This window comes from Martes martes (genome assembly GCF_963455335.1).
Source record: "Martes martes genome assembly, chromosome: 2".
Taxonomy (NCBI): Eukaryota; Metazoa; Chordata; class Mammalia; order Carnivora; family Mustelidae; genus Martes; species Martes martes.
Window position 1 is genome coordinate 70,330,988 of NC_137889.1, and position 25,585 is coordinate 70,356,572.

Below are 25,585 nucleotides of genomic sequence, written 5' to 3' on the forward strand. Positions count from 1 at the left end.
TAGCCATTCTTCATGAAAGCAGCTAAAGAGAATTGACTTGGATTGGCAATTGGCAACGTTCCTATGTTGCTTTGCTACAACGGTATGTGGGTAGAGCTAGAGTTATTGTGCATTGTGACACCAAAATTCCTACTAACTGGGGGTCGGAGGGGTCACAGGAGGTTAGCCTAGAAATGGCAAAATGAGGAAAATAAGTCTTTTGCATGGGTGGAGATTGAAGAGAAGATAAACCAAAGCAGAGTTTTCTGCAATTTGCCAGGTTAGATGACTTGCAGTGCCATCTTCTGGCAAAGAAGCCAAAAACCTTCAATTTCCATGCTAGTAATAAAGTACTTTCTTTTCTTTTCCTTTTTTTCCCTTTTCTTTTTTTCTTTCTTTTTTTTTCTTTTTCTTTTTAAGGGTTTCTTATAAAAGCATGGCTAAAACAAAAACTGGAAAAACTCAGAGAAGTCTTGGATGTTGGTGTGTTGGAGAGAGGATGAGAGAGAAGGAAGCAGATTTTGTTGAAGCAATGATCTGAATCTTTGACCTCGGAGGTTTCTGGCAAAATCTGTGGACACTCCAGCAGGCTGCATACATCACATACACAACAGGTATAACCTGGAGTGTAACTTATGTAATAGACAAGCCATCATCCTCCTTCAGCTTCAAATTTGGATTCTCCTGTATCTCAGGGGTACTCTAGGTACGGCAATTTAGCCCTGGGGTTATTCAGGCAATAGACCTAATCCCTTATACAGGAAAATCTGTTCCTATCTTTTAAAGTCCTGCCATGAAATTAGACCATCTTTCGATATACCGGCAAGTAATTTATTCACACATTGGATGTAAATGTGTAGAAAACCACACTATAGTCTTTAAAAATTTTTTTCAATACTTAAAAATAGTTTCTTGCTTTAATCATCCAAAATATACTAGAAGGCTCGCTTTTTAAAGCAAAATTACTTTTTAAAATGCGGTATCCCCAAGTAACAGACTTCACGTTAAAAAAAAAGTCCCTTTCTCTGTGTATGTGGGACAAACTTATAAAATGTTTTATTCAAAACAGCTCTAGCCCTCATCTCTGCTTTACTCCTTTCCTTCCTCTTCATTTTTTCCTTCTCTCGCGTCATCTCCCACCTACTGTGCCTTGGCCCCGCCCCTCCGCGCCACTCTTTCCCCGCCTCCCCCAATGCGCGCCGGCTTCCGCACGCTGACGTCACACGTCAGCGCCAGTGACGCGCCGGCCGCTCCTCCTTCCTCTGCATTCGCTCTAAGGGTTTTGGGGCGATACGGTGCAGAGTCGTCAGCTACGAGTCGTAAGCAGTTCTCCGCGTAGCCCAGAGTCCAGTACCGGCGTTGGGAGGCAGAAGGACGTGGCAGGCAGGTAGCCTCCCAGTCCCAAATGCTAGCTCCCCACCCCCATCCTGCCGGGGTCACTAGTAACCACCTCTGTGAAGTTGCAGGGGCGGTAACCTGGGCACTCCCCCTGCCACCGCCCGCTGTTTCCAAGGGGCTCAGAAACCAGTTTGTTCGCCCCGAGTAGTGTGAAGCTGTCTCACTGGGCGTTGCCGGAGGCGGGAAGGAGTCAAGCCTGAGGGGTCAGCGAAACTCTGGTATCTGGAGTGGGAGTCTCATTGCCCTCCTAAAACTGGCCTGTGAGGGGCTGTAGGTTAGATAGACTTGGTTTCTCTTTCAGGATGTCATTTTCAAAATCCTGGATGGTGCCCCTGCCTCATTAACTGCTGTAGGAAGGCTGCTACACCTAGACGGATGCGTATTGATCCCCACCGTTATTCCGACTAACGCTGTGTGTCGTTGAGGTGAGTTAACTTGCGGGAAGCAATGATATGCAAAAGAGTAAAATCATATTGGAAATGAGGAGACCTTGCTTAGACTTGTTTATGTAGAGCTTGCAGAGATACTTTAAGTACACAGAAAATAATACCTCCACCTCACTAAAATGTTAATTCTCTAAAGAACAGTATGTATTACAAAGCAGTGCCTGGACGTTAGTTAAAGGATATTAAATGATAAAGGAATTAACATAACAGAAGTCTTGGTGTACATAAGAAGCAATTTACTTGGCATTTATGTTGTCTCTGGTTTTAAGTTACATATACATTTTAATTAAAAATGAGTAGCATTTATAAAAAATAAAAAAATTTAATTAAAAAAATGAGTAACAGTTAACTGGTTAGCTTATAATCTTATATTTCTGTTTACATTATTTGAAACAATTTCCCTATGAAGACAATAAAAGTTGTACTACTTTAAGAGTTCATCATAACTTTTTTATACAGGCCTTATTTTTCTCTAATGTAAGCTCCACCTCCAAGAAGCAGAAATTTTTTTATTGCCATGGTAACATCAGAAGTATTTGAAGGATTAAAAGTAATATCCAATATATGCAAGTAGTAGCCTTTTGTTATGATGCAGCAGTATTGTAGAGATGATGGAGGGGAGCCAAATACGGAGAGAAGTAGTCCTTTGTTTCTAGTTTAGATTTGTTTGGTATTAGAGAATCCACAGATCTATTTCACTTAAGATTTCTCTTTGTTCTAGGTGAAAGGTAAGGAGCCTCTTCTGTGGAAAAACAGGTTTTTGCACAGTAGGAGTCAGCATTAAGAGTTTAGTGTGGGTTATGGAACTTGGCCACAGTTCTTTTGAGGTCATTTTAATACATTGGCATTGTATTCCAAGTACATTTTCTCTGATCTCTCCCTTCTAATCTAAGTTGTGGTCATGACACCATTTCATGAATATAAATTATTTAGAGGTTGGTAATTTCCATTACGGAAGCCGTTAATTGTTGTCTGTATAGGCTTACAGAGAAGAAAAACAAATGTTTTGAAGAAAGTGTAATAGGAATCCCATTTTTGCTTTCTGCTTTTTTGGATAATGAGTAAGTCAGGGACTTGACTCACTGAGATGGTAAATTGTCCCCCTCCCACCATCCAAACATTATTTAATGTTTGGAAAACCATGTATATGGATTGTAGCTGCAGGCAGTACCATAGGGACTTCTTGAAATCTGTTGACGTTCCTCTACTAATGTTTCCCTTCAGGAAAATTTGTTCATCAAATAGCTATAACAACTGAAGAAACTTAAAGTGCTAGATTGAAGGGGATATAGTTTTTGCTCATATTCTCTGGCATTTTTCATATTTGGTACAGAAATTTTATTATATCAAACATTGCTTATTGTAGCTTAAAATTTTTTTAGTTAAATGTAAGGAAAGATGTCTAATTTGACTAGAGGCTAAGAAAGTTTTGTGGAGCATAGTTGACATAGTTGAAAAGTATGCCGTATAGGAAAACTTTGAATGTCAGTGTTAGAAGTTTGAAAATGGGGAACTGTTGAAAGATTTTAACTGGAGAAATTGATTTAGCTAGCATTCTTCTTCTTTCTGTCAGCATTTATTATTTTTTAAATTTTACTGTTTTGAATAAATAATACATTCATATGGCTTAAAATTCAGAAGGCACAAAAGATTAAAAAAATCTTCCTCTTAATTACTCAGTTCTCTTCCCTGAAGGCAGCCAATAGAGTACCAGTTTATTGTGTATCCCTTCAGAGGTGTTACATATACAGGCAATTAGGTGAGTGTGTACACATGTAGAGATATATATGTGCATATATTCACATGTGTAAGTAAATAAGTGTAAGCATAAACCCATATATATTTCCTTTTAAAGTGGTTTTTTTAAAAATTTTATTTATTTATTTGACAGAGAAAGGAAGAGCACAAGTAGGCAGGGAGGCAAGCAGAGAGAAGTGTAAGCAGGCTCCCCACCGAGCAGAGAGCCTGACTCGGGGCTCAATCCTAGGACCCTGAGACCACAACCACGACCTGAGCCGAAGGCAGAGGCTCAACCCACCAAGCCACCCAGGCGCCCCCATATATATTTCCTTTTAATACACAAATGATAGTATGCCATGTTCTGGTACTTAGAAATTAATCCATATCAATATAAATGTTTCTTCCTTTTGATTTGCTTATGGATATTTACATTTTACCATTTCAGACAATGCTGCAGAGGAAAACTTTATAAATGTATCATTTTCATACATTTGGAAATATTTATAAGGTTGAGTCCTAAAAATGGAATTGCTGGATCATAGTGAACACTGATAATTTTGGTAGATATTATGGAATTTTATTTTCCCTGGTATTTGTATCAGTTTCTATTCTCATCATATTCTGCTTCCTTATATTCCCTTCCAACGTAGTATAGTAACAAACTTTCTGAATTTTGCCACTCCAATGGGTGAAAAATGCATCACTTGTACTTTTTTTTAATCAAGGTAAAATATACATAACAAAATTTATCCCGTACTTTTAAATTATATTTCTCTTTTTAAGAGATTGGATACTTTTGCAAATTTTAACATTAATTACATTCCTTTTTGTTGTTAACTTGTAACTTCAATCCTTTATTTTCTGTTAGATTAGTTTTTTGGTTCTATGAATATGGGAATGTTTTATTTATTAGAAAAATGAGGCCTTGGTGATATGAACTAATACATATATATATCATATATATTTTTTTCCTTTTTGTCATTTGAATTTTGACTTATACTAGCTTTTCTTATACATTTTTTTTTAAGATTTTTTATTTCTTTATTTGACAGACAGAGATCACAAGTAGGCAGAGAGGCAAGCAGAGAGAGGAAGGGAAGCAGGCTCCCCGCTGCGCAGAGAGTCTGATGCGGGGCTTGATCCCAGGACCCTGAGATCATGACCTGAGCTGAAGGCAGAGGCTTAACCCACTGAGCCACCCAGGCGCCCATACATGATGTTTTAAAAAGATTTTGTTAATTTATTCGACAGAGAGAGACACAGCAAGAGAGAGGGAACACAAGCAGGGGAAGTGGGATAGGGAGAAGCAGGTTTTCCACCGAGCAGGGAGCCCAATGTGGGGCTCGATCCCAGGACCCTGGGGTCATTATCTGAGCCGAAGGCAGACACTCAACAACTAAGCCACCCAGGTGCCCCATATTTTTTTCTTTTTTAAGTGGGCTCCACTCCCAACGTGGGGCTTGAATTTATGACCCTGGGATTGAGACCTGAGCCAAGATCAAGATTTGGACACTTAACTGATTGAGCCACCCAGGCACCCCTTGTATACATGTTTTTTATGTAGTTGTATTAATACCTTAAGGTTTTTGGGTTTGTGTCACACTGAGCTGCTCTACTTTAAGATTATAAAAGTCATCCTCCCATGTTTTATTGCTATTTTGGTTTTTTTTTCCCCCTTACATTTAAATAGTTTATTATCTAGAATTTGTATTGATGTAAAGTGAAGAAAATGGGTTTTAAGTTTTTCTCTTCCATATTACTACCTAGTTGCTAAATACTGTTTATTTCAAAAATCTGACTTTTCCCCACCAATTTGAAATGTCACCGTGGTCATCCACCACGTTAAAAATATGATGTTTTGTTTTTGTTTGTTTTGAAAGAGAAAGAGAGAAAGGCAGGGGAGGAGTTGCAGAGGGAGAGGGAGAAGGAGAATCCTGAGCAGCCTTCACAACCAGCATGAAGCCAGATGCGGGGCTTAATCTCATGACCCTGAGATCATGACCTGAGCCGAAATAAAGAATCAAAAGCTTAACTGACTGAGCCACCCAGGTGTCCCCCTCAAAATGTTTTTGATATGTTTCTGGACATTCAGTTATTTGCCTGTCAATTTCATAATTATTGTAGCATTATATTGTGTGTGTGTGTGTGTGTGTTTTAAAGATTTTATTTATTTATTTGACAGACAGAGATCACAAGGAGGCAGAGAGGCAGGCAGAGAGAATGGAGGAAGCAGGCTCCCCAAGGAGCAGAGAGCCCGATGCGGGGCTCAATCCCAGGACTCTGGGATCATGACCTGAGCCGAAGGCAGAGGCTTTAACCCGGAGCCACCCAGGTGCCCCTATATTGTGTTTTGATATTGAATAGAAGAGTCTTCCTTCATTGGTCTTTTTCTTCTTTTTTCAGTATTTATTCTTTTTTTCCTCATATTAACTTCAAATCAGCTTGTCTAATCACTGTCACCCACAAAGATTGTGTTTTTGATAGGTCAGAATAAATGTAGAGACTAAGAATTACAATCTTTTTGATATTAGATCTTTCCACCTTTTTTTGGGTTTTTTATGTGTGTGTGTGTTTTTGTTCTTTCTTGAATATTTTCTGTTGGTTCATTTTCCAGATTAATAGTCCTGACTTCTACTGTGTCCTGACTGCTGTAAAACCCGTGTAGTGCCTTCTTAATTTCATATATCTTGTATTTCAGTTCTAGAATGCTCATTTAATTTTCAAAAATAAATGTCAGTTCTTTGTTGAAGTTCTCCATCTTTAGGAAAAATCACTTCTGTTCATCTTTTCCTCTTATTTTCTTGAACATAATTCTTATGGTTATTTAAAATCCGTATTTGAATCATTTGGATTCTATTTCTATTGTTTCTTTTGGTCTTGGGTTATTTGGTTGTTCTTCTTCTTCTACACACCTTATAATTTTTTACTGGATGTTGTAAATAAAGTCATAGAGGCTCTGGAACATGTATCTTCCAAAAAATTTTTATGTTTTATTCTGGCAGGTTGATGCGAGTATCAGCAGATTACCTTTCTTGATCCTGTCAAGGAATGGTATTAGGCTTTCCTAGGACTAGTCTGTTTTAGACTTGCTCTTTGTATGCACAACTTAGGAATGGGCTAACTGACAGGAGAAAAATTTATATAGGGAATTTGGGGCTTTTCCTGTTGTTTTTCCTTTCTCTAGGACTTTGGCAGCCTTAAACTCCAACTTCTCTCTCCTTAGCTCAGTAAGATTGCTGCTTTCTACTTAAGTTCCATCATGCTATGCTGCAATTTGGAAAATGTCTTCAGGGAAAAGGCTGGGATGGATGTGAAACTCACTAGTATTTTCCCACCTCTCAAGGATTATAGCCCCTCAATTCCTGTCGGTCAATTACATATTTTACTCAGAGTTTTTGATTGTTTTGGGAAGTCGGATGGTCTGATAATGAGCTATAGCATCATGACTGGAACCATTTATGATGTCAGCCTTCACTTAATCTCCCATATCAGATATGTTACCATTCTTAACTGTGTTGGTATCACCAATCTAGAGACATCTCTAGTCTTTTGCCAACACAAGAGAGGTACAGTCACCTGACTGAGAGGGGTGGAGGAGGCAAACGGTCTAACTGCTTATTACACAGTCTTTCAGCCAATTCTGTTTTAGTTCTGATATCCTCACTCTCAGAGCACCTTATTCTAATCATTGAGCTAGTCTGTAGTGGAAATTGACTTATTTACCACTGCTGGGTTACAATACAGCTTTCTCTAGTCTCCTAAGTCAGTTCCTGCTTATTCTTATGTTTGTTAGCTTCCAGAAATTTGTTGCTATTGCTTACTCTCCATTTCTGCCTTTTTGATCTCTTTAAAGTTGTATTCGGTTTAGAGAAGAAGTAGAGGTAGAAGTAGAGGTTCAGTTTAATATGTTTAATTCTACACTTGATCTTAGCCAAAAGGCCGAGAAGCGATTATGTTTAATTCTAAATTGCACTTTATTTTTTTTACTTTTTAAAGATACAGGCTGAAGAAATTACTCTTGTGTTGGGGCACCTGGATGGCTCAGTGGGTTAAGCCTCTGTCTTTGGCTCAAATCATGATCCCAGGGTTCTGGGATTGAGCCCCGCATTGGGCTATCTGCTCAGCGGGACCCTGCTTCCCACCCTCTCTCTGCCTACTTGTGATCTCTCTCTGTCAAATAAATAAATAAAATCTTAAAAAAAATTACTCTTGTGTCTTCTTTTGAATTCTCTCTGAAGGAAAGGCTCTGGCCTTATCTGTCATTCCTACTTTTTGTGGCTAATGGTACAATTTTAAACAATGTTGAAGTTTCCTATTTTCTGATCTACTCAGCTCTTTTATTTTCGTCTCTTTGCATCATAGATTATTAGAGTTGGTAGGGCCCTTAGGATAGCACTATGTTTAAATTGTTAGTGTTTCCAGGTGAAGGAACCAAGGTGCAGAGGTCAAATGGTTTGCTTTTTGGTCATAAATCTTTTCTCTTCCAAATCCGTTGCTTTGCTTGTTATATCACATAACTCTTTGGAAAGCTCAAATGTCAAAAATGTCTTTGGTTTTATGCTTTGAAATGTCTTTAATATTATAGATAAAAGTTGATAAAATAGTTGGAGACCTTAAGAATACTGTCAAGTTAGTATGATTTTCATTTGATGCTGGAAACTGAAGCATAGAAAGGACAAACACTCCTATTTTCAGTTTATTACAAATATGAAATTGGAACAGGATTACTGTGTTCCTTCAGTTATACATTATGATGATTGTGGATGTGTAAACCTATAGTATGTTTGTCACTGTTTCTCATTTGGTTTGAAAAATCTTTTGGGATTGTAATTCAGCTGGGAAGTCTCATGACTGGGAAATAAGTAGCTCGGTTAAATATGTTACAAGACACTGAAAGCACTCTATCTTGCCATGTTTCCCCCTTTACTTCCTCCAGTTACCACAGTAGTCTCATGTAGATTCTGCAGGAAAGGAGGAGTTGTGAGTTTCTCTGAAACTCATTTACAGCACATTTTTTATTCAGAAAACTTTCTGTGTTGACATCATTTGATGGCAATTAGAGTCATCCTTCTTCACTACCAGGGGTAGTAGATCTCCTATACTGAGTTGTCAGAAACACAATGATCAGTAATGTAGTAGGCAGTAGTGTGCAATACTAGGGACTCTTGGAGCTTCCATTTTGTTAGTGTGGTCCCTGGAAAGGAATTGGCAACTAAATTTTGAGGCAGAGCCAAGTTGACAAATTTTGTTTCTTTTTTTTTGGCAGCAGTCACAGAATAATGATGGTTATGAAATATGGTTATTATTTAATGTAATTTGACTTATGAAATTTAGTTTTCTAAGATGAGTTTATCTTGATATATTTTTTCTAAATAGCATGGTAATGTAATATACTCATGTCCTGGAGAAATCATTAAATTCTGGCTGGTGCCCAGGTAATCATTATATTATGCCAGTTGACCAAACGTGAACTTGAGAAGAGAGCATATATGTTTGGAATGACTTTAACTCACTGATGGTGCTGTATTGCTATTGTAATCATTAATTTCTTATTTCTCTCCAAGTTGCCAAAAGTCTTGTCCTATTTTGAAATGCAATATGGTTATAATGTTTTCTAAGGTAGAAGAAGGTTCTTTCCTATAAAATTTCCTAAGGCATAGTTATCCAATTGATTTTACCAGAAGCTGGGTTCTGGACTTTGGTCTTACAAGCCCTGAATATAAATTTTGTCATTTAAGGAGATGGATCATATTTTAGAGGCAAAGTAAAATTAAACAAATTTAGTATTGATGGATGAAATGAGAACATGGATTTGTTAATTTACAATGAGAAATATATAAACTCACAGAAATTTTATTATGGCCTTCGTAATAAGCCCATTTTCTCCTAGAAGGGAATCATACATAGAAAGCTGCTTGATGTAAATGGAAATAGAAGAGGGCAAGTTAGGTAAATGAAATATTCATTAGTTTTAAATTGATATAGTGAATTCATGTATCTCCACAATAAGAGTAGTCTTGCCAATAGGTAGTGCTCATGATTGTCTTGTGACCATATCATTCTTTTTCCCTCCTCCTTCCCTTTGACTTTTTTAAGCTTTCACTAACTAGCTTTTAGACTCTGACTTTGTCTCTACCCATCATTCTCCTAAAATTAGCTATTGCTAAAGCTGCTAATGACCTTTGTCAATATCTTAGTCTGGTAAGGATCTAATTATGATACCAAAAGGACAAATATAAAGACCAATAATATGTTTAGTTAATATCAAAATAATATAAAAATAAATTTTTATATTTAAATACAATTGAAAGGCAGATAGCATAGAAAGAAAAAATATTTTAGACAGAGGAGGGCTAACATCCTCATTAAAGAGGGGACTTTTAGAAATTACTAAAAAGACTATTCAAATAGAAAATGAAGAAAGAACATGAATGAACAGTTCAAAAAAGATTACAGATGTTCAATATATGTGAAAGAATTTTTCAAATTAACTGATAAGCAAAAGAGATTAAAAATGAGACGCCATTTTTCTGTCAAATGTAGAAGTAACAACAGCAACAAATAGTGACACAGTGCTCACTATGTGCCAGGCACTGTTCTATAGAATAATACTAAAATTAGTCCTCCCAACAGTTCTATGAGTGTGTACTGTTGTTATCCACATTTTACAGATTAACAAACCAAGACACAGAGCACAGCTGATTAACTTGTCCAGTGTCACATAACAAAAATTGATAGGATTTAAATCCAGGCTTCCTGACTCTAAGATTTTAGTGGTTGTAACTACTACCCTTTATGGCTTCTCCAAGATTTTAGTAAGTAATAACCAGTGTTAAAAGGGTATCTAGAAATAGGCACTTTTATACACTGCTGGTTAGAATATAAGTTAGTAGACATTTCTATAAGACAGTTAAGCTCCATGTTCCAGAATTTTAACATGTGCGTATTCTTTGGACAAATAATTTATCCTAAGGAAATCCTCATAATAGGATACATAAAAATGTATGTACCGAAGTTTTATCTAAAGTTTTTCTGTAATAGCAAACAGTGTAAACAATTTTAATGTCTAATAAGAGGATTAGTTAAATAACTTTCAGACACACATTCTTATTGGAGATAATAAAGTAATGCTGCTAATTAATTCACATAGGGAAAAGTTTGTCTCTCTCTCCATATACATTAAATAAATTCAGTATTTAACTTTCCAAATCATTTTTATAAAATTGAAATGTCATTGTTTTTCTCTTTTTAGTTCTATGTCACATGACTAAAACTCAGATAAAGTTAATTTAACTTTGAGTAAAGATTTTAAATATCTGGTTTTTAAGTAAGCAAATCACTAAGGAATTACAATTGAATTAAACATTGTTAATTGTTATGGAAGATATGTTTTATCTCTATTAACTATTAACTTTTTAAAATGTCTAGTATATCTGTTAAGATGCCTTAGAAAAAGAATCATGGAGAAGTATGCTAGACTACAGAAGATTGGAGAAGGTTCATTTGGAAAAGCCATTCTTGTTAAATCTACAGAAGATGGCAAGCAATATGTTATCAAGGAAATTAACATCTCAAGAGTAAGTATATTTTTTGTTTGGTTAATTCAATGAATACTCTGATTTCAATGGGCTCATTGTTAGAGAATTAAAAAAAAATATGGCATTGCATAACATAAAGTGAAAGGCTACCATAATCCCAGAGAGAACCACTAATTTTAGAATAGTCTGTATATCCTTGAAGTTTTTTCTATGCTGTGCGCTTATGTTTATGTATTTAAGTGTTTTAAAAAATGCACTTACTGTTCTGTAACTTAATCTAGTTTGAACATCTTAAAATGTTTTTACTTGTGGATTCAACTTTTCTTTTAACTTCTTTTCAACTTTCTTTTAACTTCTTTTAACTTTCTTTTTACTTTGTTGTTTTGACTATGCTTTATTGGAACTGTTGTTTTTTAACCACTCTCTTACTGATGGACTTTTAGATGGTTTACTGATGGTCTAATTTAATATTTTCTTTTTCTCTCCCATTTAAGATGTCCAATAAAGAAAGGGAAGAATCAAGGAGGGAAGTTGCAGTATTGGCAAACATGAAGCATCCAAATATTGTCCAGTATAGAGAATCATTTGAAGGTCAGATAAATTTTGCAAGAGAGTTCAAAAGAACTAAGCCATGTGACAACTTTTGGATATTTTACTTATAATGTATTTTCAGGAAGGAAAGTATATTGTTTTTGCCTCAGTATATATGCATATTCATATCTACTTGATTCTACAGTAATACAAATGTTACTGGTGGGCAGTCTGTATGAATGGAGGTCTCAGTTCTTGGATTCCCCATGAGAAGATTTATGTGGTTATCTGTGCTCTAATAAAGACAGCCAGAAAGAGAGTAGCAAACACAAAGCAGTTTATTAAAGTGAATGTACAGGGGTGTCTGGGTGGCTCAGTCGGTTAAGCATCTGCCTTCTGCTTGGGTCATGATCTCAAGGTCTAGGGACCGAGTCCCGCATCAGGCTTCCTATTTGGTGGGGAGTCTGCTCCTCCCTCTCCCTCTGTTGCTTCCTCTGCTTGTGCTCATTCTTGCTTGCTCACTCTTTCTCTCTTTCTCTGTCAAATAAATAAATAAAATCGTTAAAAAAAAAAAGTGAATGTACACTGTCAACATGGGAGAGTGGGGACATTGTTTTGTTATTAGATATTTGTTGCATCTCTGTGGGCTGGGAAGAACTGTGATGTATTGTGGATCTGTTTTTATTTTATTTAATTTTTTAAAGATTTTATTTATTTGAGAGAGAGAGCAAGTAAGACAGAGCATGAGAGGGTAGAAGGTCAGAGGGAGAAGCACACTCCCTGTGGAGCTGGGAGCCCCGATGTAGGACTAGATCCCAGAACACCGGGATCATAACCTGAGCTGAAGGCAGTCGCCCTGACTGAGCCACCCACGTGCCCTGTGGATCTGTTTTTAGTCATTTGGGACACTCCTCCCATGGATTGGGAGGGGGAGTTTTTAGTCCCACAAGGTTTGTACAGAAAGGTCTGCGCAGCCTTTCTCCATCCAGTGGGGCTGTACCTACAATTCAAATGCATTATGAGTCTAGGGCTAAGGTTACCCTGGGGCAGATGTGGCTGAGGAGAGTGCATGGTTTGCACCTATGGCTCTTTAGTTTGTTAGCCCCAGGTCTTGGAAGCAACAAGGTCAGATACTGTGCCCCCAGGCTTTTAATATATAGCTTATTTATCACCGTCCTTGCCTCTAGCCCTTATCTATGCCATTCCCCTTCAAGAGTTGGGACTCTGGGGGCACCTGGGTGGCTCAGTGGGTTAGAGCCTCTGCCTTTGGCTCAGGTCATGATTCCAGGGTCCTGGGATCGAGCCCTGCATCAGGCTCTCTGCTCAGCGGGGAGCCTGCTTCCTCCTCTCTCTCTGCCTGCCTCTGCCTCCTTGTGATCTCTGTCAAATAAATAAATAAAGTCTTTAAAAAAAAAAAAGAATTGGGACTCTGCCTTGGGGCATTCCTTCCACTACTCAGGTCTAGCTTCTACCTAACACTACACCATACTGTCCATGTGTAATTTTATATTGGCTCACTGTTACTCTGATTGCTTAAAAAGAAGCGATGTGGTTAAGTGTAAAAATTTGTACAAAGCAAGGACAGTAATTTATATTATTTTAAATTAAACTTCTTTTAAAGTGCTACCACTACTGCCACTAAGAAAATGTTCTGATTTTTAGAAAGGGATCCTTCTCATTTGTGTTCTCTTATTTACCTCATTATCATAGTTGTGAGGTATATTGAAAGTGGTCTCAGGTTCTTAAAAATGTCATAGCTTAAAATGTTATATGTTGTTTTGGAAATATATACTATTATATTTGGTAATACAGGAACTAAGATAAAGCAAAGCTTCTCTAAAGACAGGTCAAGATGGTTTGTTGAAGTCCTTTGAATTTATGCCCATTATCATAAATCCCTACACATTACAAAACAACGTATGTTGGGGCACCTGGGTGGCTCAGTGGGTTAAGCCTCTCCCTTCAGCTTGGGTCATGATCTCAGGGTCCTGGGATCGAGACCCGCATCGGGCTCTCTGCTCAGCGAGGAGCCTGCTTTCCCCTTTCTCTCTGCCTGCCTCTCTGCCTACTTGTGATCTCTCTCTCTCTCTGTTACATAAATAAATAAAATCTTTAAAAAAGAAAAAAACATATGTTTGTACACATATATGTAGTATATGTATGTATATATACATATATAGTGCATGCATGTATGTATACATATATAGCATGTGTACATATACATATATAGTATATGTATGTATAAATACATGTGTATAGTATACATATATATAGTATGTGTATATTTATGTACCATATGTGTATGTATACTATGTGTATTTTTATACTGTGTGTGTATATATATGTGTGTATATATATGTATATATATTTAATTTGACACCATTAACAGTTTATTTAAGGCAGTGGTGGTCGGAAGGAAAAAGGAAACAAAGAATAGCTTCTTCGGGTCCTGAGTTTCTAGCTGCTTATGAGTCCTAAGTTTATAATCATGTTTTTTCTCCTTCTACAACCAATTCCTGGTTCTCCTTTGCCCTCTGCAGCATCTTGGCTGAGTGTGTTCTGTTTTACCTAGTGGAATAACCCGAACCTTTATCACTGGAGGATCTGAGTCTTTGCGAGTACTGTATTTGTTGCAGTTTTTCATTAATTATGGCTATTTTGCAAGAGAGTAAAAGAGGAACCTCAGTGAATCCATGGAGTTCCAGTAATAGTCCTCCTTGACTTGATTGTGTTGCAGCAACACAATTTCCTCTTGATAATCACAATTAAGCACTCCAGCCAGTATGGTGACTCTTTTTTTTTTTTTTTTAAGATTTTATTTATTTATTACTTGAGAGAAAGAGAGAGAAAGAGCATGAGAGGAGAGAGGTCAGCGGGAGAAGCAGACTCCCTGTCAAGCAGGGAGCCTGATGTGGGACTCGATCCCAGGACTCCAGGATCATGACCTTAGCCGAAGGCAGTTGCCCAACCAGCTGAGCCACCCAGGTGCCCCAGTATGGTGACTCTTAACAATAATTTAGATTGAAAGTAGTAGATAGTTTAAATGACTGTTTCAGTATCAGCTAACATACAGTCTGAATTAGAGCAAAAGTATACTCATTCCCAGATTAACTGGGTACATACTAAAGTAGAACATGCTTTAAAAAAATATGGATCAATTAACACATTATGTCCTAAGGTATACTGTATTTTATGATGGTAGTGAAATGATCATTTATGCATGTTTACATGTACAGGAGTACAGTGTTAACTATCTTCTTCCCATGAGCTTAGATTCCTTTATCTTTCTCCTCACATCTCTTTCAGTTTCTTTTCTCTTCCATCACCAAAATTTTAGTATTTCAAATAAAAAGTTTTTAAGTCTTTAAAAAAATGCTCTAGTAGGTGTTTTTTTTTTTAAGATTTAAAAGATTTTTAAAGATTTTATTTTATCTAAGGGAGGGTTGTATCTCACCACCCGTAAGATCACAACCTGAGTTGAAACCAAGTCAGACACTCAGTCAACTGAGCCACCCAAGGAGCCCCATCTCTTGCTGTTTTACAACTTCTCTTGTTATCAGCACTTTTTGCCATTCGAACCATGTGTCTTGGTGTAGACCTTCTTACATTGACCTTGTTCGGGGCTCTTTGTACCCACCAAATCTGGACTTCTGTTTCCTTTGCCAGGTTAGGGAAATTTGTAGGTTTTTATCTTCAAATACATTTTCTGCCCCCTTTTCTCTTCTCCATCTAGGATCCTTATAATTTGATTTATTAATTATTCTTTTTTTTTTTAAAGATTATTTATTTATTTATTTGACAGACAGAGATCACAAGCAGGCAGAGAGGCAGGCAGAGAGAGAGATGGGGGAAGCAGGCTCCCTGCTGAGCAGAGAGCCCAATGCAGGGCTCGATCCCAGGACCCTGAGATCATGACCCGAGCCGAAGGCAGAGGCTTTAACCCACTGAGCCACCCAGGTGCCCCAATTTATTAATTATTCTTGATGGTGTCCCTGAGTTCCCAAGTCCATCTTTTATTTTTTTTTCTCTCTCCTATTCATTTTGATTGCTTTCTATTACTCCTGGTTGCTGATCCATTCCTCTACTTTCTTTAGTCTGCTATTTATTACATTTAGTGTATTTTTATTTTTATTTTTTCCAAAGATGTATGTATGTATGTATGCATGTATGTATGTATGTTTGTTTGTATGTATTTACGTGTGTGCATGAGTTGGGGGAGGGGTGGGGGGAGGGAATCTTTAAGCAGAATCTTCAAGCAGACTCTGCACTGAGCGCAGAACCTGACATGGGGCTCAGTCTCACCATCCATGAGATCACGACCTGAGCTGGAACCAAGCGTTGGAGGCTCAAATGACTGATCCACAATGTCTAGTGTAATTTTCAATTTAAGTTACTGATTTCTTCATCTCTGATTCATTCTTTTTTATGTTTTCTATCTCTGTATTAAGAGTCTCACTGAGGTCCTTCACTCTTTTCTCAAGTCCAGTGAATATCTTTACGATCATTACTTTAAATTCTCTGTCAAGCATATTACTTATCTCTGTTTGTTTGGGTCTCTTATGGCAATTTTTGTCCTATTTATTCACTTGGGATGTATTCCTCTGTCTCTTCATATTTTCTAACACTCTGTGTCTGTTTCTGTAATGTTAGGAAAGTCTTCCTACATTTTGGCTCTTGAAAGTAGTGGCCTTATGAAGAAGAAGTCCTATAATGCCATGCAGTGCAATGACCCTTCTTCACCAGAACCTGGCATTTCAGGGTGTCTCCTGTGTGTGATACGTATATGGCACTGTTGTGGCTGAGCTGTGTTTGTCTTTAATTCACTTGTCTGCGCTGGCTCACTTTGCCTGTTGTAGGCATTGTTTGGTCCCTGTGTTGTTGCTAGGCCAGTCTGGGGTTGCCTTGGGTTTGAGTTGAGTCAGAACAGGCATTAACTAGAGGTGCAGGAGCACCAAAATGCAATGCACTGTCCGTTTGTTTTTCCCCTCAGAAACTTTCATTGGTGGGTGGGGCCTGCGTTCAGGCCAGGCGTCTGCCTCTAGCCCACGCTTGGGGCACAGTTGGTCTGGTGTGTGTGGTTATCTTTCCCTGTCTCTCAGGCATGAGTCACTTTGGAGGGCTGATAGCCCCTGTTGGGGCTGCTTTCAGCCTGCCAGGCTTGTGGCACTGTTTTGGATGGGCTCTGGCCAGGGGCATATTGGAAGGGGCAGGTATGTAGGAAAATGTGGGTACAGGGTGTAGGGTGTTAGCAGAGTTTGTGTGGGTCTGCTGTTGGAGGAAACGTGGAAGAAGGACCTGGCTGGAGGGACAGTACCTGCAGGATGTGCTATTAGCAAGCTAGGTGGAGAGTGTTGGCACTGCACTAGTTCTCGAAGGTGTCTATGTACCTAGGCTGGGGGATGGGGGAGTTTTATGGAGCTACCAGTTCTTTTGCTCCTGGAGAAGTCCCCCTACATCCCTGCCCCTCCTGCACATGCAGATTAGTAAATTACCCCCCCTCCCTTATATCCTGGGCGTTTTTCTTAGTGCTGCATCTCTGCTGGGCCATTTGTTGTGTTGTCTCTAAGAGTGGGGACAGTTTCCTGTTGTTCTCTCACTCTCCCAAAGCTGAGCATGCTGATTTTTAATGTTCTAGATGTTAAGCCCTGCTGATTATAAGAACTCATGAAATTATGCCCCACATAATGGTTTTTACAGCCAAATGTTGTGGGCATTCATCTTCTCTCTGCAGGTTCCCTGTGCCTGGGGTGCCTGCAATGCTTGGGGTGCCTGGGGTTAGTGTCTGTTTCCTTCTTCTCTCTACACCATGGGTGTCTCTCTCTTCTTTCCTCCTGAAGACAATCCCATGGACCCGTTTAGCTCCTGACCACATCTCTACCCTTCCTACCCTCTTCCATCTGGCCTCTTCCCTACATTTAGCCGTGGAGAGTCCTAGTCTTCCAGTTGTTTTCTGGGTTATTTACATTGATGTGATTGTTACCTGGTTTTATCCATGAGAGGAGGTGAGGCCAGGATCCTACTCCACCATCTTCCTTAGAAGTGCCCACGAATTATACAGAATCTTAATTAGTCAGTCATATAGATTTCCAGTCCATGGCACATTAGGAGCAGTTTATCAAAAAGGAGATATGAGAACTATGGGTAACAGAAACACTACCACAGGGTGCAAGGTACAAGTACTGATGGAATTACGCTATAAGCACAGAGAAGTAAGGGAAGTGAAAACTGTTCTTTGAGTTGGAGTAGTCTCACTGGTAAGTAGTGGTTTAGTAATGTTAGAAGTTATATCAGCTACTCCCTAATTTGTGCAGAATAAGCATAGTGTTAATCTTATATAAGAATAAAGGTGGGGAACCTGGGTGGCTCAGTGGGTTAAAGCCTCTGCTTTCAGCTCAGGTCATGATCCCAGGGTCCTGGGATCGAGTCCTGCATCGGACTCTCTGCTCTACAGGGAGCCTGCTTCCTCCCCTCTCTCTGCCTGCCTCTCTGCCTACTTGTGATCTCTGTCTGTCAAATAAATAAATAAAATCTTTAAAAAAAAAAAAAAGGAATAAAGGTGGAGGGAAGGATGGGAAGGGTTCTTCTAGTCCTGTCTACCCATGGGAAGAGTGATAGAAGCCTCTCTTTCTGTGGACTGAGACATAAAGAGAAATAAGGTATTGCCATATTTTCATGTTGCTCACAGATTATATCTAATTTTTAAAAATAGAAGTAAAATCAAAGAAAGCTCCAGCAGTTGTACATTCTTATTCACTGTTGAATCCTCAGAGTTCATTGCAACATCTGTTATTTGTTTAGAAAGTAATTGATTAAGTGGATGAAACAAAGCTGAAAAGTAATGGTAAATTGAAAACCAAGTTATAACCTATCTTTGACAAATTGGTAGAAAAACATTTTTTTATAGATGATGTTTAAGGAAATCTGTCTATTAAATGAAACCAAGTGTATTTATCTGCATTTTGTCTGTATTCCAGAGATGTTTAGATCATTGTGGATATGCTATTCAATAAGATGCTGTATTCTTAGTAGAAAATCATTGATGATAGAGCTGCCTGTTAAATCAGGTTATCATACAATCTGTATAAGCAGTGTACCTTGATTTTGTACTCTAATTCTTTTGAAGGTGGTTCTGTTTTTAGTGGAACATAATTAATCACTGTGTTTTAGTAAACCCTTAAGTACCTTTAATTTAGCTGTACTTTTGACTTACATTATCATATGGTTTCACTTACTTGTGGAGTATAAGGAATAACACGGAGGACATTGGGAGAAGGAGAGGAGAAGGGAGTTGGGGGAAATTGGAGTGGGGGACGAACCATGAGAGACTGAGGACTCTGAGAAACTAAGGATTTTGGAGGGAAGGTGGGTAAGGGTTGGGTGAGCCTGGTGGTGGGTATTAAGGAGGGCACATATTGCATGGAGCACTGGGTGTGATGCATAAAGAATGAATCTTAGAACACACACAAAAAAACTTAATTTAAAAAGATTTTTAAAAAATAAAAAATGAAATGTCATGTTTATATTTTGTAGAAAATGGCTCTCTCTACATAGTGATGGATTACTGTGAAGGGGGCGATCTGTTTAAACGAATTAATGCTCAGAAAGGCATTTTGTTTCAAGAGGATCAGGTGAGTTAGCATGTAGGAGATTGACTCTTACTCTGTTATTCAGAAGCAATTCAAAATTTATATATGTATTTACTTGTAACTATAAAATTCTTGATTTAATTACTAGGACAGTTTGGTATCATATTCTAATATCTCAGTCATCTTTCTGTTCTAATTAGCTTCCACCTTAGTCATTTCTCCATCTCACTTCCTGTCTATAGTAATATTATTATATTTATAATGTATGTTATATCCTTTGTGTATGAATAAACACATATGTATATAACCTAATTATTGATTATAACTAGTTAAGTATTCTGTATTCTGTCTGGCTTTCTGCTAACACACCACATTTTCCTAAAATGTGGCTTTCCTAGGTAATTCCAGCTCTGGAAGCCTTGCATTGGCAACTGCATTAAATCTAATCTCTGTTTTGACTTCAAGGATCTCTAAAATATGACCTTATCCTACTAAGGCAGTCTTATTTTTTTCCTAGTATTACCTAATGTGTACCCCCTTTTCATTTATTTAACAAATATTTATTGAGCATTCATTTTGTTAGGCACTATTTGTGTTAGGAACACATGCTCATATATCTCATTCTTCTTCCTATGTAGTTATTCTATTATTTCTTTTACTTTAGTAATACCTCCCTGCCAACTCTCTTACTAATATTCTACCTTTTTTTTTCTTTTTTTACAGCTCAGCTCAAGTCCCAGCCTTTCCTTTGATTTTCCTTAACCACCTCTAATCTTCTGTGATCTTTTCCTTCTCTAAATTTCTATTGCATTTCTCATTATCACCCATTCTTAACTTGTGTGTTTTTACATAAGGGAATGGGGGAAACACTGTACTAAGAGTGTTGTATTTGTTTCTCTTAAATTTTATAATCCCCCATGAATTAGTGTAGTTTTCTTTGTTAATAGGTAAGAAGTCTAACAGAGGTTAAGTAGCTTGCCCCAAATCATATAGTCAGTGTTTGAACCTACTTCTGTCTAACTCCAAAATTTATTTAATATTTGTTTACAAACTTAAATTGTACAATTATTAAAAGGTTCAGAAATGGAAATAATTCTTTGCCCACTGTTCTGTCTCTGAAGATTACCACTGTTTTTAGTTTTGTACATTCTTCTAGGCTTTCTTCTTCATACTTGTACATGGAAATATATACATCAAGGCACACATATTCAGAAAGGGGATATTATACATAGCGTATCTGTCTTGCTTTTGTCACTTAAAAATTATCTTGATTATCCCAACCTATAAATAGAACAAACTGATGGTTGTGAGGGGGGAGCGAGGAAGAGGGGTAGGGCAAAATGGGTGTAGATGCCTGGGGGATGCAGGCTTCCATTTGTGGAATGAATGTGTCATTGGAATAAGAGGCACAGCATAAGGAATATAGTCTGTGATATTGTGACAGCAGTGTATGGAGACAAATGGTAGCTACATGTGTGAACATAGCATAATGTACAAACTTGCTAAATCACTATGTTGTACATCTGAAACTAATGTAACACTGTATATCAGCTATACTCAAAACAATTTAGAAAGGAAAATGTTATTTATAATACGGAAAAAAATGCAGCTTTTATTTAAAAAATTATCTTGATTATTGTCACATGTTCCTCTGTGTAGATCAGTTATATTAGTTTTAATAGCTACATTATATCCCATTGTAGCAAGGCTTGTGCTTTTTTATTTGTTCATATTCTATTTTCATTTCATTCCCATCCATAGGCTGCTATTTTAATATCTTTAATTGATATCTGCGTATTTTTCCAGAATGGCTGTCACTGTCTTGTATTTTTAAATGCGTATCTGTTGTGTTACATCTTATTCAGTTTTATTTCTCCCCTTAGTACAGTTTCTGATCATTTGTTTTGCTTTCTGTGCATTTGTTGCTTCTGCTGTATAATGCTGCATTGATATTCATCCAAGTCTACACTTAATTTACTGCATCATGCACCCTTAATGTATGCTGAATAATTTCACATTATAATTGTTTCCCCAACAAGGTTGTCATTTACTATGGAGCAGAGATTACAATTTTCACTGATGTCCTCTTAGGATACTTAGGAAAACTGTATCCATAAATTAATGGGCACAACTAATCAATTGATAATACTTTGTTGATGGAGACTTGTAGCTTCTTGCCAGTAACTTGATAATATGGTAAGGTTCTGAAATCTTGAATTCTATTTTAGTTAAGTACTATTAAATAGGGTAATGTCATAGTTCTCACTTTACTTATCCTGTTTCCACAATTAAGCCTATTAGAGCACAGAACTTCAGAACTTGTGTTTGAATCATTTTCTGCTTATCAACTTGGTAATAGTTATGTTAACAAATGACTTAACTATTTTGAGACTATTTTCTCATTCTTTAATAGGGATGCTCATACCACATAGCCACATAGCCAACTTCACTATTGTGGTGAAGTCAAATAATCTATGCTAGTGTACAGAGTGCTGTTTTTAATTAGAATTTTATCTAATACCTTCCATTGCTTGTGCTTACATTTATTCTTTGTGTTTATTGGACTTTAAAAAATGCTTACTATTAGATTTCATAACATTCTCCTATAAAGTACATTGATAGTCTGTGGATTTGGTTCTGCAGTTGGATAAATGTTTTTGGTACATAATGATGTATATGGATGTATATATATGTATCTTGTGGGTTTTTTGTTAAGATTTTATTTATTTGGGAGAAAATGAGTGAGAGAGAGGAAATAGAAGGAGCTCAGGGGGAGCAGCAGAGGGAGAGGAAGAAGCAGACTCCCTCTGAGCAGGCAGCCCGATGTGGGGCTTGATCCCAGGACTCCAGGATCATGACCTGAGCCAAAGGCAGAAACTCAACTGACTGAGCCACCCAGGTGCCCCTATATGTATCTTGTTATCTTAGAAATTAGTATGGAGATCTACTCTATATATTTTTGTCCATCTCTGAGATTATTCCATAATAAACAATGAGAATTTGGCAAGTCTTTCTTTTAAGTTAATAATAGTTTTTCTACCCTTCAGAATGATGATTTGTTAACACAGATAACATTATTTATTTTAGTTTATTTGTTTTTTTTAAACTTTATTTTATTTTTTCAGTGTTCCAAGATTCATTGTTTATGCATCACACCCAATGCTCCATGCAATACGTGCTCTCCTTAATACCCACCACCAGGCTTACCCAACCCTTACCCACCTCCCCTCCAAAACCCTCAGTTTGTTTCTCAGAGTCCACAGTCTCTCATGGTTCGTCTCCCCCTCCGATTTCCCCCAACTCCCTTTTCCTCTCCTTCTCCCAATACATGTTATTCCTTATGCTCCACAAGTAAATGAAACCATATGATAATTGACTCTCTCTGCTTGACTTATTTGACTCAGCATAATCTCCTCCAGTCCCGTCCATGTTGATACAAAAGTTGGGTATTCATCCTTCCTTCCTTCCTTTCTTTCTTTCTTTTTTTATTTTTATTTTATTATTTTATTTTTTTTATTTTTTAGGTAGTCATCCTTTCTGATGGAGGCATAATATTCCATTGTGTATATGGACCACATCTTCTTTATCCATTTGTCTGTTGAAGGGCATCTTGGCTCTTTCTACAGTTTGAAAATTGTGGCCATTGCTGCTATGAACATTGGGGTACAGATGGCCCTTCTTTTCACTACATCTGTATCTTTGGGGTAAATACCCAGTAGTGCAATTGCAGGGTCATGGGGTAGCACTATTTTAATCTCTTTTTTCTTTTTTTCTTTTTAATTTCTTAAGGAATCTCCACACAGTTTTCCAAAGTGGCTGCACCAACTTGCATTCCCACCAACAGTGTAAGAGGGTTCCCCTTTTCTCCACATCCTCTCCAGCACTTATTGTTTCCTCTCTTGTTAATTTTGGCCATTCTAACTGGTATAAGGTGGTATCTCAATGTGGTTTTGATTTAATCTCCCTAATGGCTAATGATGATGAACATTTTTTTCATGTGTCTGTTAGCCATTTGTATGTTTTCTTTGGAGAAGTGTCTGTTCATGTCTTATGCCCATTTTTTGATGTGATTATCTGTCTTTTGAGGGTTGAGTTTGAGGAGTTCTTTATAGATCTCGGATATCAGCCATTTGTCTGTAGTGTCAATTGCGAATATCTTCCCCCATTCTGTAGGTTGCCTCTTTGTTTTGTTGACTGTTTCCTTTGTATTTTAGCCTATTTGAAATGGGAATTATTTGAAGAGAAACATCCTACTACTACTATATCCTACTACTTTCCCGACTTTGCAGCACAAAAATGTAAAGGCCAGAGGCTATTTTTTGTTTTAGACTGCCGGGTATCATGAGTCTGAGATGGGTTTTGTCCATTTCTAGAATAGAAGTAGGAAGAGCGAGACCTTTGAAACAAGATTCTTCAACTACTCAAGCCATTCTCTTCAGTGATACTTCCTCGTTTGCATCTTTGTTGGACAAAACTCTATAGTTGGAAGTTAGGAAGTTGAGTTAAGTTATAGTTAGGAAGCGACCTAAATCTATGCCTTTTAATCAGTAGTAAGCAATGAAATGAACTAAATAATCCTTGGGTGGCCTTTGCCCACATAAATATTTAAACGATTTCCCACTATTTTTACCTTATTTCCAAGTTTTGGATAAATTTCCTGATAGTCTGCTTTCTTTTGATCATATATAATTTCCAAATATATATTTTTCTCAAAGGAAAGGGTCATCTCACATGGGTTTGCCCTAATATTTAGGTTCAGTGGGAGTGTTAAAGAAGCATATAAATACCTTGAGTTTTTTCTGATAGTCTAGAGCTCTGCAGTGTTGGGCATCTCCTAAGGCTGCAAAATTGATTTCTCTCCAGACATTCTCATAAGCATCTTGGATTAGATTTTTAAAAAACATACAAACTATTATTTTCTTTTCTGTCCTAAGGCCAGTACATTCTCCAGCAGATTTCATCTGTGGTACCTATAAATTTGGGTGATTTTCTTTATTCCTGAAGGTTTCCAATTGATCCATGGTTTTTGGCTATTAGGAAATGACCTTGCCGAGACCTTCTAAGTTAGGTACTAGGGCAGTTTCCTGGCAGTGTGATATAGGAATTGGTTCCATATATATTTCTTAGTGTGGGCTTGTCATAACTGAATGAAAATAATTTTTAATTAAGACATTCTAGGTATGGCTTTGTTGCACAATTGATTAGTTATTATTGGTAAAAAAGAGTATAATTTTTTTTTACTTTTTAAAAAAAATCTTTTTTCTTTTAGATTTATTTTATTTATTTGAGAGAGAGAGAGAGAGAGCGCGCGCACACATGCATATACATGTGTTGGGGGAGGGGCAAAGGGAGAGGAAGTGAGAATCTCAAGCCAACTGCACAGTGCAGAGCCTGGTGGGGGGCTCAAAATCATGACCCCATGAATTGACTGTGCCACCCAGGTGCCCCAAGGAGTATAGATTTTTATTGAACTGATGAAAACTAAAATATTGTCCTGAAAAGTAAAACTCAGTATAACTGTTTGTTTCTGAATTCTGAGTGGGTCAGTGAGAATCAGATCATTACTTTAATATGTGATAATTCAATTTACGAAAGCATAATCTGCTGAGTTGAAGGCTAGAGATGGTTCTTAAGAAAAAAAAATGGACTTCATGTGTTCATTAAATATAAAATAGGACATTAAGACTAATACTAGTTGGGGCACCTTGGCTTAGTTCACTGGGACTGAGTCCTACAACAGGTTCCCTGCTCAGTAGGGAGTCTGTTTCTCCCTCTGCCCCTCTGCCCCCCCCTCTCTCTCTCTCTCTCAAGTAAATAAATAAAATTAAAAAAAAAAAGAATAATACCAATCATATTCCAAACAAGTACCCACAATTTAATTTCATTTAATTCAGTTGATTCAGTTCTAGTAATTCTTATCTGTCTGGGTGTTGGGACACTTTGCTTTCATCATGTGTGTCAGCTTGTGGACTATAAAAAAGTCTAGAAATCTTGACTCAGTCCATTGTCCACTTTAAGCAATGTCATCTCTGAAGCCTGTACTTAAGAGTCTATTTTTTGAAGTATCAGTAGTTCAGTGTGCTTAGTACGGTCCTTTCCAGGAGCCTCTGGTCAGCAGAAGCAAAAGCCTGTTTCATATTGAGGCAAAGTCTGTAGTTAATTTCTTATAGTAATAATAAAATAAAAATTTTCTGTAGGGACATTTGATAAAGGTGAATATTTTGCTTAAGGGTAAATATAGGTAGCAAAGCCATTGGCATATGTCTAGAACCTTCCCATAAAGTGTGCATTTTCTGCAATATTTATATTAATAGTAATTTCCTACATAAACTTGACCTAAGAGAGGCTGAACTTTTTTGTTGATTAG

General features: G+C 37.4%; 1 protein-coding gene across 1 annotated transcript in view; it reads left to right on the forward strand.

Annotated features, from left to right (window-relative positions):
• The first annotated feature begins 1,184 nt into the window (after positions 1-1,184).
• NEK1 (NIMA related kinase 1) overlaps positions 1,185-25,585 on the forward strand; it is a 206,528-nt gene continuing 182,127 nt past the window's right edge. Inside the window, exons 1-5 of the mRNA XM_080796317.1 lie at positions 1,185-1,362; positions 1,679-1,802; positions 10,992-11,140; positions 11,596-11,692; positions 19,163-19,260. Coding sequence (XP_080652443.1) covers positions 11,024-11,140; positions 11,596-11,692; positions 19,163-19,260 — 312 coding nt within the window. The 5' untranslated portion in view covers positions 1,185-1,362; positions 1,679-1,802; positions 10,992-11,023. The remainder of the gene's footprint in view (positions 1,363-1,678; positions 1,803-10,991; positions 11,141-11,595; positions 11,693-19,162; positions 19,261-25,585) is intronic.